Source organism: Spea bombifrons, chromosome 1 (genome assembly GCF_027358695.1).
Source record: "Spea bombifrons isolate aSpeBom1 chromosome 1, aSpeBom1.2.pri, whole genome shotgun sequence".
Classification (NCBI taxonomy): Eukaryota; Metazoa; Chordata; class Amphibia; order Anura; family Pelobatidae; genus Spea; species Spea bombifrons.
In genome coordinates this window covers 122921179-122937059 of record NC_071087.1, presented here as the reverse complement: position 1 = coordinate 122937059, position 15881 = coordinate 122921179, and the positions used below count along the sequence as shown (strand labels likewise).

Sequence of the window (15881 nt, the reverse complement as noted above, 5' to 3'; positions counted from 1 at the left end):
CACATTCATTCATTCTCTCACTCATTCTCACAATGCATCCACACATTCATTTATTCTCTCACTCATTTACACAAATTTTCCACACATTCATTTATTCTCTCACTCATTCTCACTGTTCATTAATGCATTCTCACAAACTCATTAATTATCTCCCTCATCCAGACAATTCATCCACACATTCATTCTCTCACTCATTCTCACAATGCATCCACACATTAATTTATTCTCTCACTCATTCTCACTGTTTTATTCCAATATACTTACTACCCTCGTTCTCACTATCTACCTTTCCCCCTTTTCTACCCTGTCTCCCTATCTACCCCCCTCTCCCTCCCTTCTCACTATCTACCCCCCCTCCCTATCTATCCCCTCTCCCTCCCTTCTCACCATCTATCCCCCTCCCTATCTACCCCCCTCTCCCTCCCTTCTCACTATCTACCCCCCTCTCCCTATCTACCCCCTCTCCTTCCCTTCTCATTATCTACCCCCCTCTCCCTCCCTTCTCACTATCTATCCCCTCTCCCTCCCTTCCCACTATCTACCCCCCTCTCCCTTCCTTCTCACTATCTAACCCCCCTCTCCCTATCTACCCCCTCTCCCTCCCTTCTCACAATCTACTCCCTCTCCCTCCCTTCTCACTATCTACCCCCTCACCCTTCATTCTCACTATCTACCCATTCTCACTCCCTTCTGCCCTGTCTACCCCCTTCTACCCTATCTACCTCCTTCTCACTCCCTTCTGCCCTATTCACCCCTTCTCACTCCCTTCTGCCCTATCTACCCCTTCTCACCCCCTTCTGCCCTATCTACCCCCTAACCCCCCCATCTCACTCCCTTCTACCCTATCTATCCCTTCTCACTTGCTTCTCCCTTCTCCCTATCTACCCTCTCCCCCTTTGTTCACTTACCTTTCAGGAGTCCTGCGGTGGGAGGGCGAGGCCTCTGTCTCCCAGCTCTGCCGCTGTATAGAACAGTATAGAGTGAAGGGAGTTATGACAAAACACGTTTTCTGTGTTTTATCCTTGTTCATATTAAGACTATTTTGTATTATTTTTTGTATGTAAGCACCAGGGAAATGTAAGGTAAGCAAATTACAGTATTATGATATACCAGCATTTATGGGTAGATACAGTAGATGTTGTCACTTTATTTATTTATTTTATCTTTGAATTTAAATGCATAGCCTCTCTGTATATTTGCGCTATTCATAGATTCTGGAAACAAGATATGTATCTCACAATTACATAGGATGAATTGGAGCAGGGTATCCATAGGATCCACAAGATCTTTGGAACCCACCGCTTTTTATAATTTGGAAGTTTTTTGACCAAATTGTGATTTTATAGAGTTTGGGGAGTTCAGAGGGTTGCCAAAGCATTCTTAGGCATTTTTAAAACCTTAAATAGAACTTGTTGGTGACACAAAAATGTTTTGAGGTTGTGGAGTGAGCAGGTTTGGGGTTAAGGCGTAGTTGCTCTTGGCCCTGCTGGGGGAGCGGCGAGTGAGCCTGTGGGTTGATGTCTTCTTTAACCCTTGCACACCCACACACTTCTTAATGTCAACGTGAAAGCCGTAAGGCAGGTGGTGGTTCCCCCTGCTGTTTTTGGGGGTTCCATTACAGTGCCTAACTCATGTGGCACAGAATTACATTCTGTTTCAATGGGTAACTGAAAGTAGAAATACCTAGGTTACTACACTGTATAAAGAATGTCATTTGTCATTCCCAGCATCAGTGCAAATTTGCAGCTTTGCAATACATTGGTGTTTAGGTATAAAAGGTGATTCTGGTGCAAAAATTTATTAAAGGTGGTGTTTTCGAAATAGCAACCACCGTTTTGGAGTTGAAAATTTCTGCTATCCACAATCCACACAATTTTAAATAGATCTTTACTAATTGTAATAGATAATTAGGAAAACATATGCACAGTATATGCTTTTCTATTCTCTGTTTATAAAAGTTGTACTAGTGAGAATAAATATCAAAGGTTGAATATATACACAAGCTGCAACTATAATAAAGGTAATACAAAATCATGCAAATGAATTACCTAACCTCATGTTTGAAATGAAGCACCAGGGAAATGTAAGGTAAGCAAATTAAAGTATTATGATATACCAGCATTTATGGATAGATAAAGTAGATGTTGTCACTTTATTTATTTTTTTATCTTTGAATTGGAATGCATAGCCTCTCTGTATATCTGCACTTTTCATAAATTCTGGAAACAAGATATGTATCTCACAATTACATAGTATGAATTGGAGCAGGGTATCCATAGGATCCACAAGATCTCTAAAAGTCTGAAAAATATCAACAGATATGTCAAATGCCACAACCACCTCTAAACAGAAATATATATAACTATAAAAATAGACGTTATCATCAGATGCTCCACAGGAGCCACACCTTGCTGCATAAATAGAAAAATATTAGTAGTGGTTCATCCAAAATATAACTCATCATTGCTTTATAAAGACAGGCAGGCTCCCTTTAATAACCACAATAACCACAATGCATATAGGCACAATATCGCAGACCATCACCTAAATCAAATGATGATATGCATGAAATTATCATATTATCTGCCAACAAACTTTTACATAGAATATTTTCAGATTTATTTCAGTACTTAATTGTAAACATTTTCTTACCTTAACTTGAATTTGGTTTGTGTAGCATTTCTAGAGAGCGACACAAAAAATGTTAATGTGTCACCTTTTTTCACATTCTGATAATGAGAGCGAATCATCACATGACCATCCAGCTGCACTTCAGTTGAATAGTTGCTTTTATTCTGGTAGAGATAAACACTCCCAATCCTCTGCAATGGTGGGCCAGCATCATCAATATAATTTTGTGCAGCCCGGGTCCCACTTTTGCCTTTGTCTTCCTCTTTAACACATTCCCCTTTCTCACCAATTTGGTGAACAGAATAATATAACTCCACAGGACTGCCTTCGGGTTGATCAGACATTTTCTTATGACCAACAACCACTGTAGGCGGATCAAACCACCCTGAAAGAAGTTCCAACTCGGCCACACATAATCCAAGGTCACCTGATAATTTGCAAGTTCCTTTTACTTCCCTTGTTTCACGAAAGGCAAAGACCTTTATACAAGGAAGCCTCTCAGTTGTAGTATAGTCATCCCAGTCTCTCCCCACAATGTAAAACAAAATTTGAACCTTGGGCTTGGTGGGATATATTTTTTCCTCAATGATGTAAGATTTAATTTTCCAGTTAAAAGTGAATTTATCCGCAGATTGAAAATGATTAGGAATTAAGAGAAGGTCTTGTGGTACTGTTTGCTCAACAAAAAAAGGTCCATAGCTGGCATTCATCACTGGTTGTTTCTTGGCCTTGTAAATGAGAAAAGATTCAACTCTTGTTTGTAAACTTGAATTTCTCATGATGTCTTGGTTTGCTTCTTTAAGAAGGAAGGAAACATCACTCTGATGGATGGTGTAGGCTACAGGAAGGTAGGATGGTAGCAAAGAAAACCTTTGTATGCTGTCTAATATCCCATGGCTCTCTGTAACTGTTGAGGAAAAAAATAAATTTAAAGAAAGAAGAAAAGAATACAATATTTATTCCTCACAAACAGTGATGTAATATGGATTTGTTCATACAATTATCTGCACTATTCTGCATTTGGGAGCATGGCTGGTTTTCTTTCAGAGCACCTACATGACATTATTGAAATTGTTTTACAGGTGTTGTAGGTATAACATATATGGCTAAAACATTAGACTCTCCCTTAAGATTACAAAAGAAACAGCAATGCCGTAGATTCAGCAATTTGGTGTTCATGGAAGGAAGCAAAGCCCAAATCCTTCAAGATAAGACAGCTTTTATTAGATCAAAAGTAAAAAAAAAAAACATGGAAGAGAGCAGCCTGACGCGTTTCCTCTAAGTAGGCATTCCACCTTCCCATGAGCCTAGGCTTTTAAAGGCTGGGGCGGGCAGGCAAGCAGCTTCACACTGACTAAGGAGTCTGAATGTGTCTCCCCCTGGCAGGAGTCTATCAATGACCTGGCACATGGAGGTTCTTACTCCTTTCTGGTTGGACTGGAAAAACACAGGAGATTTGGTAGATGTGTCTCCTTTCGAGTATAGATACATTGTATGTAATAGATAAGTTATATCTATTCCAGCAGGTAGTATATTATTAATGGATCTTGGCAAGGGGGCAAACTGGGAAATCCCTCACTATATTGCACTTTATCAATATAAAAAAAACATCCATTTTAATTATTTTCTCGCTTAAGATTAGGCATGCTTAGCTTGAAGCTAAAAGCCATTTTTCTTTACTCCAATGTAATATAACTGTATTACATATTTATGTCCTTAAACAAGAACTGCAGTTGTTTGAATATCATATTTTATTGTATAATCAATATTATTAAACTTCTCGACCTATAGCTTGTGCTTTTTTTTATAGGCAAGATAATAGGTTTGCATATGAGTGATAGCAGATATGTTGTCAATTACCGTATTTGCTCGATTATAAGACGACCCTGATTATAAGACAACCCCCCAAAATCTGAATATTAACTTATGGAAAAAGCGCCTGAATATAAGACGACCCTATAGGAAAAAAGTTTTACCAGTAAATGTTAGTTCATGTAAACTATGTGAACAATTGTTTGTTAATAAAAGCTAAGATTGAGAAAAATATTTTGTTTTTATTTCCTTTTTTTCAACCTGCCCCCCCCCCAGTTATGCACATCTGCCCCCAGGCTTGCCACTCTGCCCCAGAAATGCTTTATACCCCATATATGCCACTGTGCCCCATGATATGCCTTTTAACCCTCTAAATGCCACTGTGCTGAATGATATGCCTTTTAACCCTCTAAATGCCACTGTGCCCCATGATACGCCTTTTAACCCTCTATATGCCACTGTGCCCCATGATATGCCTTTTGACCCCCTATGTGCCACTCTGCCTCCAGAATTGCCTTATACCCCTATATGCCACTCTGGCATTTAGGGGGTTAAAAGGCATATTATGGGAAGTTGCAGCGGAAGTTGTCTACGCGAATCGCGTAGAGCTCTACACGCTGCCCGGACTAAGCACCAGGGACTCAGAAGCACCGGTAAGTTGGGGGGGCATAACACAGGAGGATCCAGGTCCCCTGCATCTGAGTCCCCAGTGCTAAGTCCGGGAAGCGTGTAGAGCTCTACGCGATTGTATCGCGTAGAGCTCTACATGCAGCCTGGACTAAGCACCGGGGACTCAGAAGCACCGGTAAGTTGGGGGGGGCATAACACAGGAGGATTCAGGTCCCCTGCATCGCTGCGGGGGATCTGGATCTTAGTCTCATAATCAGACCTATTTGAGGTCTGATTATAAGACGACCCTGATTATAAGACGAGGGGTATTTTTCAGAGCATTTGCTCTGGAAAAAACCTCGTCTTATAATCGAGCAAATACGGTATTTTCCTTTTTGGCACAATAACTTTACAAAAGGGAAAAAATAACTAAGTGGGCTGAAATAATTGTCCAATTCATAGATGCTCAAAAGGCTACTCATTGTACACATATAAAATGTGTTTGTAATCAACATATATTGCTTATTTTCTGTAAACAACATTACATAGGCTTATTTAGTGAACTGAATAAATGTAATAATAAATGTACAATTATATTAACTTAATGTATCACTTTATGAAGTATTGCTATTGATGTATTGATATATATATATATATATATATATATATATATATATATATATATATATATATATATGAATTCCAATGTACAAGCAATACTTTCAGGTAATCAGTAATATATTCCTATTTCTCGTTCTGTAGAAGTATTGTATATCTTTTTTTGTACACTATTACCTGTTGGTTGTTGTTTTGGTATATTGGTGTGTGTATATATATATATATATATATATATATATATATATATATAAAATTATCTTATATATATATATATATATAGATATATATATATATATATATATCTATATCTATATATATATATATACACATTGTAATATTGCTCACCATTTATTGCTTTGTTTTTTGTATATTGGACAGTGAGTATAGGTTATCACTTTTTTAGGGTTTTTGAGTATCTGAATTTTACAGCGCTTTTATGTTTTTTCCTCTTGAATGATCAGTAACATTGTCTGTGCCTATTAGAGTTCTCAAAGTGCTCAGATTACAAAAGATTAGATATACAGGTATATATGCTCAATAGGGACCTTGAGTTTTGTAGAGACAACAGATGACTAAATAATTATATTATTACTTATAATTAGTAACAAGCACTTTTTGTTTCCCTATATTTCAATTGTAGTAGAACTATTAGTGTCTCTTTTGTAAGAATGGTTTTTAAATATATGAATATAATATACAATTTGAGAAAATCTTTCATTCTTGAAATAGGTATTGTTCACAAATGTGTTAGTTTGAGCTACACTATTTTGCCAAGGACAGAAATGTTTGTTGTCAGTAAGGAAAATAAAATTTCTGGATTATTGAGGGTTTTTTTTAACAACTTGTAGTCCAGTATGATAAAAGAATGATTTGTGTGTTATTTGAACTTTTAAAAGTAACAATTATTAATTAAACATGATTTTAGGTTTTGTCTGCCTACTATCAGCCATTGTATATGATACCTGGACATTCTATACAATGTCTGATTTCACATTTTTTAAAGTTGCATATATAACAATACTAAAGATTGTTGACATACCTGACACTTTTAGTTCTACATTCATTGTTTTCAATAATATAAGTAATAAGCATGTTTTTATTTGGCCACCATGAATTCACACTGTTCAGAATAATCAGAAGTCTTGTTCACGCTAATTGAAAGTTATATATGTGTCTTATAGGCTGTATTGCTTATTTGAATCATATCCAATTTACATCAATTCCTCTCTCAACAATACGCAACATAATTACTGCCTTTTTGTATCATAATAAGATACAAATTAAGATCAACTGTGAGCTCAAACTGAGTTCAGCAGAAAAGGAAACAAAGTCAATCTAGATATGTTTTATTTCAACAAAATGAAAGATACTCATTTAACTTAAAATGTTCCTTTTCTACCTTAAAGACAAATTTAATAAAGCACATAATTACTCCATGCTACCAGATACGAGTGAAGCAAGAAGAGGGGGAGGGTCTTCTCCCTGTCTTTGTTAATAGGGGACCCTGGGGTTCCTTGTTTTATTTTAAAAAAAATGTAATTATGTTTATTTTAATGCAGTGGGGGGATAATGATTTCACAAGTTACAGGCAATGTAATGAAGGGAGGATGAAACACAGTGCAGAGGCAGCGCAGGGGAACCAATAGAACAGGATACAAGGCAGAGTTATTCACCTGAAGGGAATCAGCCTATGGTTGAGCCTCAGGTTTTATCCCCCCCAGGACTTTCGCACTCTTACAAATACCACAATTAAAGGATGGAACCACAGCGTACAATAACTGGATACCAGAAAAATCAGGATTGTAGAAAGTCAGCAGTAAAGGAAGGCGAGCCGGAATCAGGACTGGAGCAAGCAGCAAAGTCAGGTAGCCAAGGTCAGAAACAACAAAATGCAGTAAACTCAATCTGGAGCCAAGATGAGGATAACTATCACAGGCAATGAGTACAAGTAACTGAGATCTATTTATACAAAACAATGCAGTAAAGCCACACCCAGTAGGTGGTAATGACAGGTGAGAAGGGTTAGAATCATCCAATAAGCCCTGATAATGCGGAAAGCATGTTGGAGACCAAAGACCTATTGTGGTGGCCATATTGGAGACCAAAACACTTGTGGCCACCATATTGGAGATCAAAACACTTGTGGCAACCATCATGGAGCCATGAAGGGGATATGCGGCAGTGTTTCGGGGCAGCAGGCATGTGGGAGCCTTTGGGGACTGGGAAATACCAAGAGGGAAATGAGATGGCAATGGCGAGGTGCGGACAACCTTGGGTACCTGAGGATGCTGCGCCGGAGGTAAAAGGCGAGAACATGCGAGTTCACATAGCACTCATAAACTGTCGCATGTCCCCGCCTCTGTAACTTGTAGTGGCTTACAACTCACAGATTTTCATTGTTTTGCAAGTGGGAATGCAACTTAAGTTGAGTCTGTTTAGTACAGATAACCCTTAACTTGACTGGCCACTCAAGGTTTTAGTAAGAAGACCCATATATGTGGACATACAAGTAAAACACACAAAAAAAGCAAATTTGCTTGCCACAATATGTTAAAGAGCAGCCCAGTGCTTAATTGTGTAATTATAGCTTTGAAATAAATAGTGTAATTTTGTGACGCTCTTGTTACATCAAGGCAAATCTACTCATGTCAGCATTACAGACTACTAAAATGTGAAAAAGAAATATAAAAAACAGATGAGAACTTTTCTGCCCAGTGCCAATGCATTCTGATGATTTTCTTAACTTCTTTTAGACCACACAATTTATTTGGCCCTTGACCTCATCTTATAGCCTTAAACCTATCCCATGCAAATTTAAATTAACCTCGACCACTTCAGCTATCCATAAGCTCAATATATCACAGTTTACAAACTCTTATTATTATGTATGAATAAAAGGTCATAGGGCTCCTTCACTTGAAGCAATTGTGTTACTTACTTGAAATAAAAAGGTGCTGACATTTAATTACATACAGATTACTTACTTCTATTCATTAGATTTATTGTAGTTTTCCATACCCTCATTTACTTTGAAAACATATAAGACTATATAATAATTTCCTTATTTACACTTTCAACTTTGACTTGCATCGAGCCCATATTTATAGGGACTTACCGGTAAGCATAAAACTAAATTAATTGCCAGCTTGAACTGAATCTATAGTATTGACAATTCTTCGAAAGGAAAAGAAAAACACCCTTAGCTACTGATCCATGTCATTCCTGGTATTTGTTCTTTAAGAGTATTTGAACTTTGAACTGATAACTGAAAAATAAAAGTGCCTAAAACAGCGTTTAATTCCAACTCTATGTGTTGTTGCAATTATAAGTAGGCTCATAGGTTTTATATTATCTAAACCCAGGGCCAGTCTGGTCAGTGTCAGATGACTTATGGAGCTGACTGGGGCATCTGGACTAGGGAGGGGGAAAAATGTGAAAGAAAAGCCAGCTCAACTGGATAAATCCATAAAAAAAATCCTTTATTGAAACATTGATTCAATTAAAATTACTCCTTGGAAGAAGTCACACATGAAAATACAAAAAGAGTTGTTTCATGCTGACATGAATCATAGGTCACCTCAGAAAAAAAGAATTGCCATATTTCTATATAGGCAGAGCTGTAAAGGTAAGGTCTGAATGATGGAACATCTTCTGAAACTGTGTACAACTGAATGAATATTTAGCATTCCTATAAATATAAATGGGCAAAGAAAGATCTCCCCCATCTTGCCTACGTCAACCATTTATCATCTTTTTTATTTTAGTTTTTGCCACAGTTCCATTAGTGACAGTGTCCCTGGTCAGCTCTGTTATTTTGGAATCTGTTATTATATAAATATAAGGAATTCAATGGATTGCTACAACTCCACTGTAAGATTCCTTGCCTCCTGGATACATTGTATCCTGCCTGATGGGTACGGTCCTTCAAAGCCGTCATAATAAACAAACGGTACCTATTGGTCGATTGGCCGAAACGTATCAGTAACTACTACTATCTTATTGAGGATTTTTTTTTTTTTTTTTTTTTTTTTACATTTTTCTTCCGTGGTATAAAGTAAGTATGAATTTTTATATTTAGGATTCAAAGATAAGTTTTACTATTATGGATGGTCCGGAATAGTACTTGATGCCTGTATGGGACTTTTTTCTAAGAAACATAAGGAATCTTACACCATAATTTTATACCGCTTTTACAGTATTGTGCAGCTTCATAAACTCTACCATAAAACAGTCAGCACAGTGTGGTTTGTGTGGGGATGATTGCTTAACTACCATGTGATTATCCAAAGTGGAAACCTCCAGGTCGGCAACACACCTTTATTTAATGTTACATTCCACTACTGTATGCCACGCTGTAGTAAATGCTCAAAGGAAAACATCTGTCCAAGGACCCTACCTTTTGGACATATCTCACAAAGATCTATAAGACAATTCTAGACTGAATCCTTTTTTAGATAAATGAACTCTACTCTTTATTTATCACCCTTTTTATAAGATTCTTTTCCATAGATCAATTTAGACCTCCTTTAATTTCTGCAAAATATGTTGGAGTTTCATAATAAAGGATAAAAAGAAACAAACGTATAAGGTCCATAAAGAATACTATCACACATCTAAGACATAAAGGAAAACAATTTCCGCGTGACATCCTCATGTTTTTATTATATTTGGCATTCTCTTGTTGTAACAATGTTTAGCGTATCATTTACTCAAAATATATCATATCCTTTCACTATAATATTAATACGTTCTGGCAGATCACATATGTTTTGCCTCCTTAAGAAATTGTTACCCGACAACTTCTCCTGAAATTACAGTCACAACTGCAACACAATCTATTTTTCAGTCACTGGTGTTTAGAGATGTTAATGTGTCTTGGATAGAGACAGGTCATGTGCCACCAGGGAAGAGGTGCCATGTTAATACTTCATATTTGAACAACATCTTCCAAAGACTGACATTGCAAAGCAAAATACTGTCACGGCTGGAGAAATGTGTGTTTTTCCAGGTCAATCGTTTTAGAACTACAGCTGGATGACACATTTCAAGAAAATCAAGTATTCAGACTTTAACCAAATTATCAATTTATAACACAATCCAGGCTTACATAATTAGCTGTGAATATTCAGGGATGATTATGTAGCCGAGACAAATGGTATATGTGTTCATCTGAATGAAAAACATTACTCACAATATGAGACAATAGAGACTGATGTATGTTCTGTAATGAAGAGTTTAAATGCATTTCAGGAGGATGACTCTTTGAAATGTCTGCTTTGTGTTATTGGAATAGCATTTGTTCAATTAAAGAGCTATTTATGATTTTTAAAATAAACTGTTTTTTTTTGCCAGTTTATAAAGGATTTTAGGAGCATAAGAGGTTATACAACTAGTAAGAAGTAACTCACTTTTTTGAGTATATTTAGGTGAATTTTCATAGGAGCTTATATATTTGAAATATGTGCTTTTTTATCATATAAAGACCATATCACTTAAAAAAGCAACATAGATGTGATAGGTTCTATGTTCTGAATTTAGAGACAGCTACAGGTTAATGCTATTGTAGATCTTTGTATGGAAAGGGGGTAAAATGCTGTTTTGGTGTTGGTAGTGTAATATGGACGCAGAGATTTTCCCAAACACCCTCCAGGCGTTAGACCTCTAGGTCTCATTTTACTGGGAACCTGAATAATGAAAATTGGATAACCGCCTTTAAGTGTAAATCTAAAATGGGTTTAAATGGAAATCAAGTGGATTTGGAAAGTAAAGAGGTATTCTATCATGTATATCTATGCTAGCGCTTTTGGGATCTTTTGCCTTATTGTTCCTGGTAATCGAAAACTGTCTTGATCAGAGAGTGGTGGAAATCTATCAAATTACTTATCTATTGAGAGGAGGGCTGGTGATGCCCAATGGAGAGAGTCTGTGACTTAGCCTCATTTTGAAGAACCATTACACATTGTTTAGATGTTACAGGTCTTTCTTCACTCATGCATTCTGATATGTGTTATCCCTGTTATGACTTAATTATAGACCGGTGAAAATACAGTTTGTGTAATAGTTTCACAGGATAGTCAAAACAGATAATGGGAGCTGAAGAAGAAAGCAACACATTTGTAGTAACTGACTGTCTTTGCATTTATACTGTAAAATATTGAGTATAATAAGCACATAATATGCCATAGCATAATTGGCCATAAAACTGGGCAGTGGATTACAGTGTTACTGTTGTTTAATTTATTTCCAGAAATTGAATACCAATTCCCCAAAGAATATAAAAAATCTGAATAAAAATAGTGAAAAACATTATTTCAAGTAACAGAAAGTGAATAGGTAACTATCTACACACAACAGACTAGTGTTTTTTTGCACTTTGAATATGTTTATTTTTCTCACTTACTGAAAACTGAGCAATGTCTTACAAAAATTTAGAAATACATGTTATTCGAATAAAAATGCAAGAAATTGGCAAATACAATTTATTATAAATAATACATGTAAATATTAAGTTATACCAATTATATGAATGGCAGCAATCATGTAATTTAAATCGAAAGAGTGTTCAAGATATAAAAAGCAATTGGAAAATAAGAAACAATCTCCGATTTGCACATAAATTAGAAGCAGCATACTGCTATTAATATCACTGCCCACGAGTAATGCAGAAAGGTTCATAAGAACGCACATCACCCACAGGAGAAGAAATATGGGGAAAATAAGATTTTTTTATTAATCATTATGTTCATACCCACAATGTTTTGCTACATTTTTATGACAAACACTATGGAAATAAATCTTCCTGCCATCTCTTGTTCTTACTAGGGAAATACTTTACCTGGTCACTCTTCCTTACAGAAATTGAAAATTAAAATATGTAAATGTGGAAAAATGATACAGTTACTGTCAAAATGCACATACATCAAGTAACATCAAATTTTATATCATATAAGAAAAGTGACAAGTCATGTTTTTTTTTCTCCTACTGTTTCCCTTTCAACCACCGACTAAGCTCACCTTTTGTACCGTTTGTTATTCTGTGTGATTTTAAATTATTCCACTGATTGTAACAGTGCTGCGGAATCTGCTGGCGCTATATCAATAAATGTAATGTATATTATTTTCTCATTTCTGTACTATCAGTTCTTTACAATGTATACTTTATTTAATAAAAAAAAAACTGGTGAAACTCTTCTTTAAATAAATTAAGCTAATGCATAATTATAGATTCATTATTTCTGAGTTCTCATTAACTTCATCGATAAAGTGAGTTGAAAACCCAACATATTTTAGTTATTTGCATAAATTAAAGCTGGAAATATGGTAAATGGAACACATTATTTCAGGGTTAATAATATATATATTGAATGATTATATATTTCAGTTTGTGCCTTCTAATTTTAATAAGAGCTGTCAGTGCCTTATTTTATGTAAGTTGTCTTGGTAGTTAGGTAGTCAATAATCAAGAGTACCTAATGATTGCCTTGAAAAGATTTTAAAAAATCACCTAATTGGCAAACTCAGTAAATAGTTTATCTCACAATACAACCAAATCCCCATTCAGTTTTACAAAGTACTACAATTTTTTTCAATTGTGGAAGGTACACAGCAAAAAAAAAAATCAACAATCTGAGATTATCCAATACAATGTTAGTCGTATGCATCTTAGATTTGGATAGTTAACTCAGCTGGCAGATCTAGGCACATATTTTCCTACCAAGCATGACCTCTGCTGCCAATTTGTGTTCCCCAAGTTCAATTTACATCAGTACCTGTAGGGAATTTGAAAATCTATTTGGCTGACATGCTGTGAAATCAGTGCTTAGTGATCATGGACAATAGTGCGTGATTTCAGATTGCTGGTTTAAGTAGAAGTAAATGGGTGGATTTAACTATGAATTACCTTCCTTTTTGACAATGATAATAAGGCAGATATACCACATGGTTGCATACTGCTCATCTAGTCTGTGTAACCCGACATGTAACTATCCTTCCCTTTTTGTAAGAATTAGTACCATACTGCAGAGTAAAGTCATTGTGAATGCTCAGTCAATCACAACAGGTAAGACCTATGGTCCTACATATAACCCTCTCTCCTTATACGTTATACTGTACAATCAGTGATAGGCTGTCACCTTCCTGACAGGGTTCCACCTCCATTTCTCCACACAAAAATGCCACTTGAAGCTATCTGTGAGAATTGGTTGTAAGGCTTCCACTCTTTCCTTACAAGTATGTTGTTTTCTCCGGCTTCCCTGTGGCTCCAACGGTGCATAACATATTATTGGAATTATATCTACTCAAGACTACCTGTCTGGGGCTATAGGTCCTCTCCTTCACGGGACTATTGGTCCTCTCCTTCACCTATCAGTAGCTGAGAAACAGATGTACTATTGGACTTTGTTTATACTGCGGGCAGAGGGGTCATATTGCAAAGATTTGTCCAAAGAAGTCAGGAAAAGCTCAAGCTCAGTGGAGGACAAAGGCATTCCACTGAGCATTACAATTACTATGCCTCTTCCTAGTTCCAATCACACTGCTGTGGAAAGGCCATCAAGTGACCACAGATGCTTTCAATTCTGGAACTGCTGGTAATTTCATAGCCCAGACCTGGACTTTATGACAGGGGATTGCCCTGGTACCTAAAACACATAACTAGTTTGTGTTGGCTGTGGATGGTACTCCTCTGGGATGAGACCCTACATCTGCAGCTTTCAATGGGGCTACTTTCACCAGTCCATAACTACAGGTTATCCTTGGCCTTCCATGGCTCTAAGTTCACAATCCTGCGATAACCCAGAATGTGGGGAAGATAACCACCTGGAGGACTAACTGCCTACAGTTGTGTTGCATACATCCCCTGAGGTTCAATGCTGTCACTGACATACTGCCCGAGGAACCTGGAAGACTGTACCATCTCATTACTGTGATTATCTAGATGTGTTCTCCAAACAAAGAGCAGAGACTATACCACCTCACCACACCGACGATTCCCCAATTGAACAGTTACTTTTCTACTCTCCATCCATACCTATTCACTTTCAGAACCTGAAAACTGAGCACTGGCACAATACATTGAGGGGAGTCTTGAAAGAGGATTTATCTGACCTGCATCCTCCTCTGCATGTGCAGAATTGTTATTTGCTCTTCTCACAGGATTTTATGACCAACTGTGAGATGCCAGTGTATTCACCAGATTGCATCTCCAGGGAGCCAACAACCGGGTAAGAATCCCCCCAAAAAAAGTGGAAAACTGCTTCTAATACCTGATTCGAGCATTATGAATGCCTGGTAATGCCTTTCCTGTTTTATACTGCCTAGCTGTTTTTCAAAGGTTCATTAATGGTGTATGTGATGGCCTGGGGTTAATCGGTGCCGAATGCAGTAGTTATTGTGACCATCCGGGATTAAATGTGCTGATATATTAGTTATTGGTGATTTATGTATTTTCCCCATATATGTGGTGTTTATTTGTGTGTACCTTGTTCTACCTCATGTCCTACCCTATCCATGTGCCACATGCCCTGCCCCCATCGGCCCGACCATAGCACTATCGTATGGAGATACCCCACGGGCAGTGGGGATGCCAACCAGGGGTGGTTCGGAGAAGGCGCCTCCTGCAGATTCCCCGGCCACTGGGGCTGCCAGGAGACCGGAGAGCAGCCGGCGTGGTTATCGCACGCACGCTAGCTATCTCGCAGTCCATCCCTGGGAAACTTTGAGCCACTGCCGCTCGGGTTCCCTTCGACAGGATATCCTCGTGGATCATCGCCATTCCTTCGGGATCACCCCGAAAACAACGGTTTAAGGTTGTACGGACATTGCAGGGGTCGATGGCCTAAGTGTGGCGCCGGACTGTCTGGGCAGGGCGGGAAGATGTGGACATGATTTATGGTCTTTTTCTCACCTAAACTGTATATAAGCCTGTGTGTTTCCCCGTAAAAGCGAGTCCCTGTTTTACCTCACTACAAGTCTTATCTTGTTATTGAGGTAAGCCTCAGTGCTTCCCTTATCAGGGCGGTAGATCGCTGTATTGCTATACTTCTGTATACTACAGCACCACCGAGGTTTCCGAAGAGCTGTGGCTTCTGCTATGATCACGTATTGTCCTTTTCAGGACAATAGCCACCCTGTGTAGCTCACCTTTGGCTAGCCACAGAGGCGGCGCAGAGTCATGGGCATATTGCTCACCTGTGGTATCAAAAATGTATGGT

At 37.6% G+C, this 15881-nt stretch overlaps 1 protein-coding gene across 1 annotated transcript in view; it reads right to left on the bottom strand.

Annotated features, from left to right (window-relative positions):
* TMEM132D (transmembrane protein 132D) overlaps positions 1–15881 on the bottom strand; it is a 354799-nt gene that overhangs the window by 245800 nt on the left and 93118 nt on the right. Inside the window, exon 2 of the mRNA XM_053471811.1 lies at positions 2653–3538. Within this exon, the coding sequence (XP_053327786.1) occupies positions 2653–3538 (886 nt within the window). The remainder of the gene's footprint in view (positions 1–2652; positions 3539–15881) is intronic.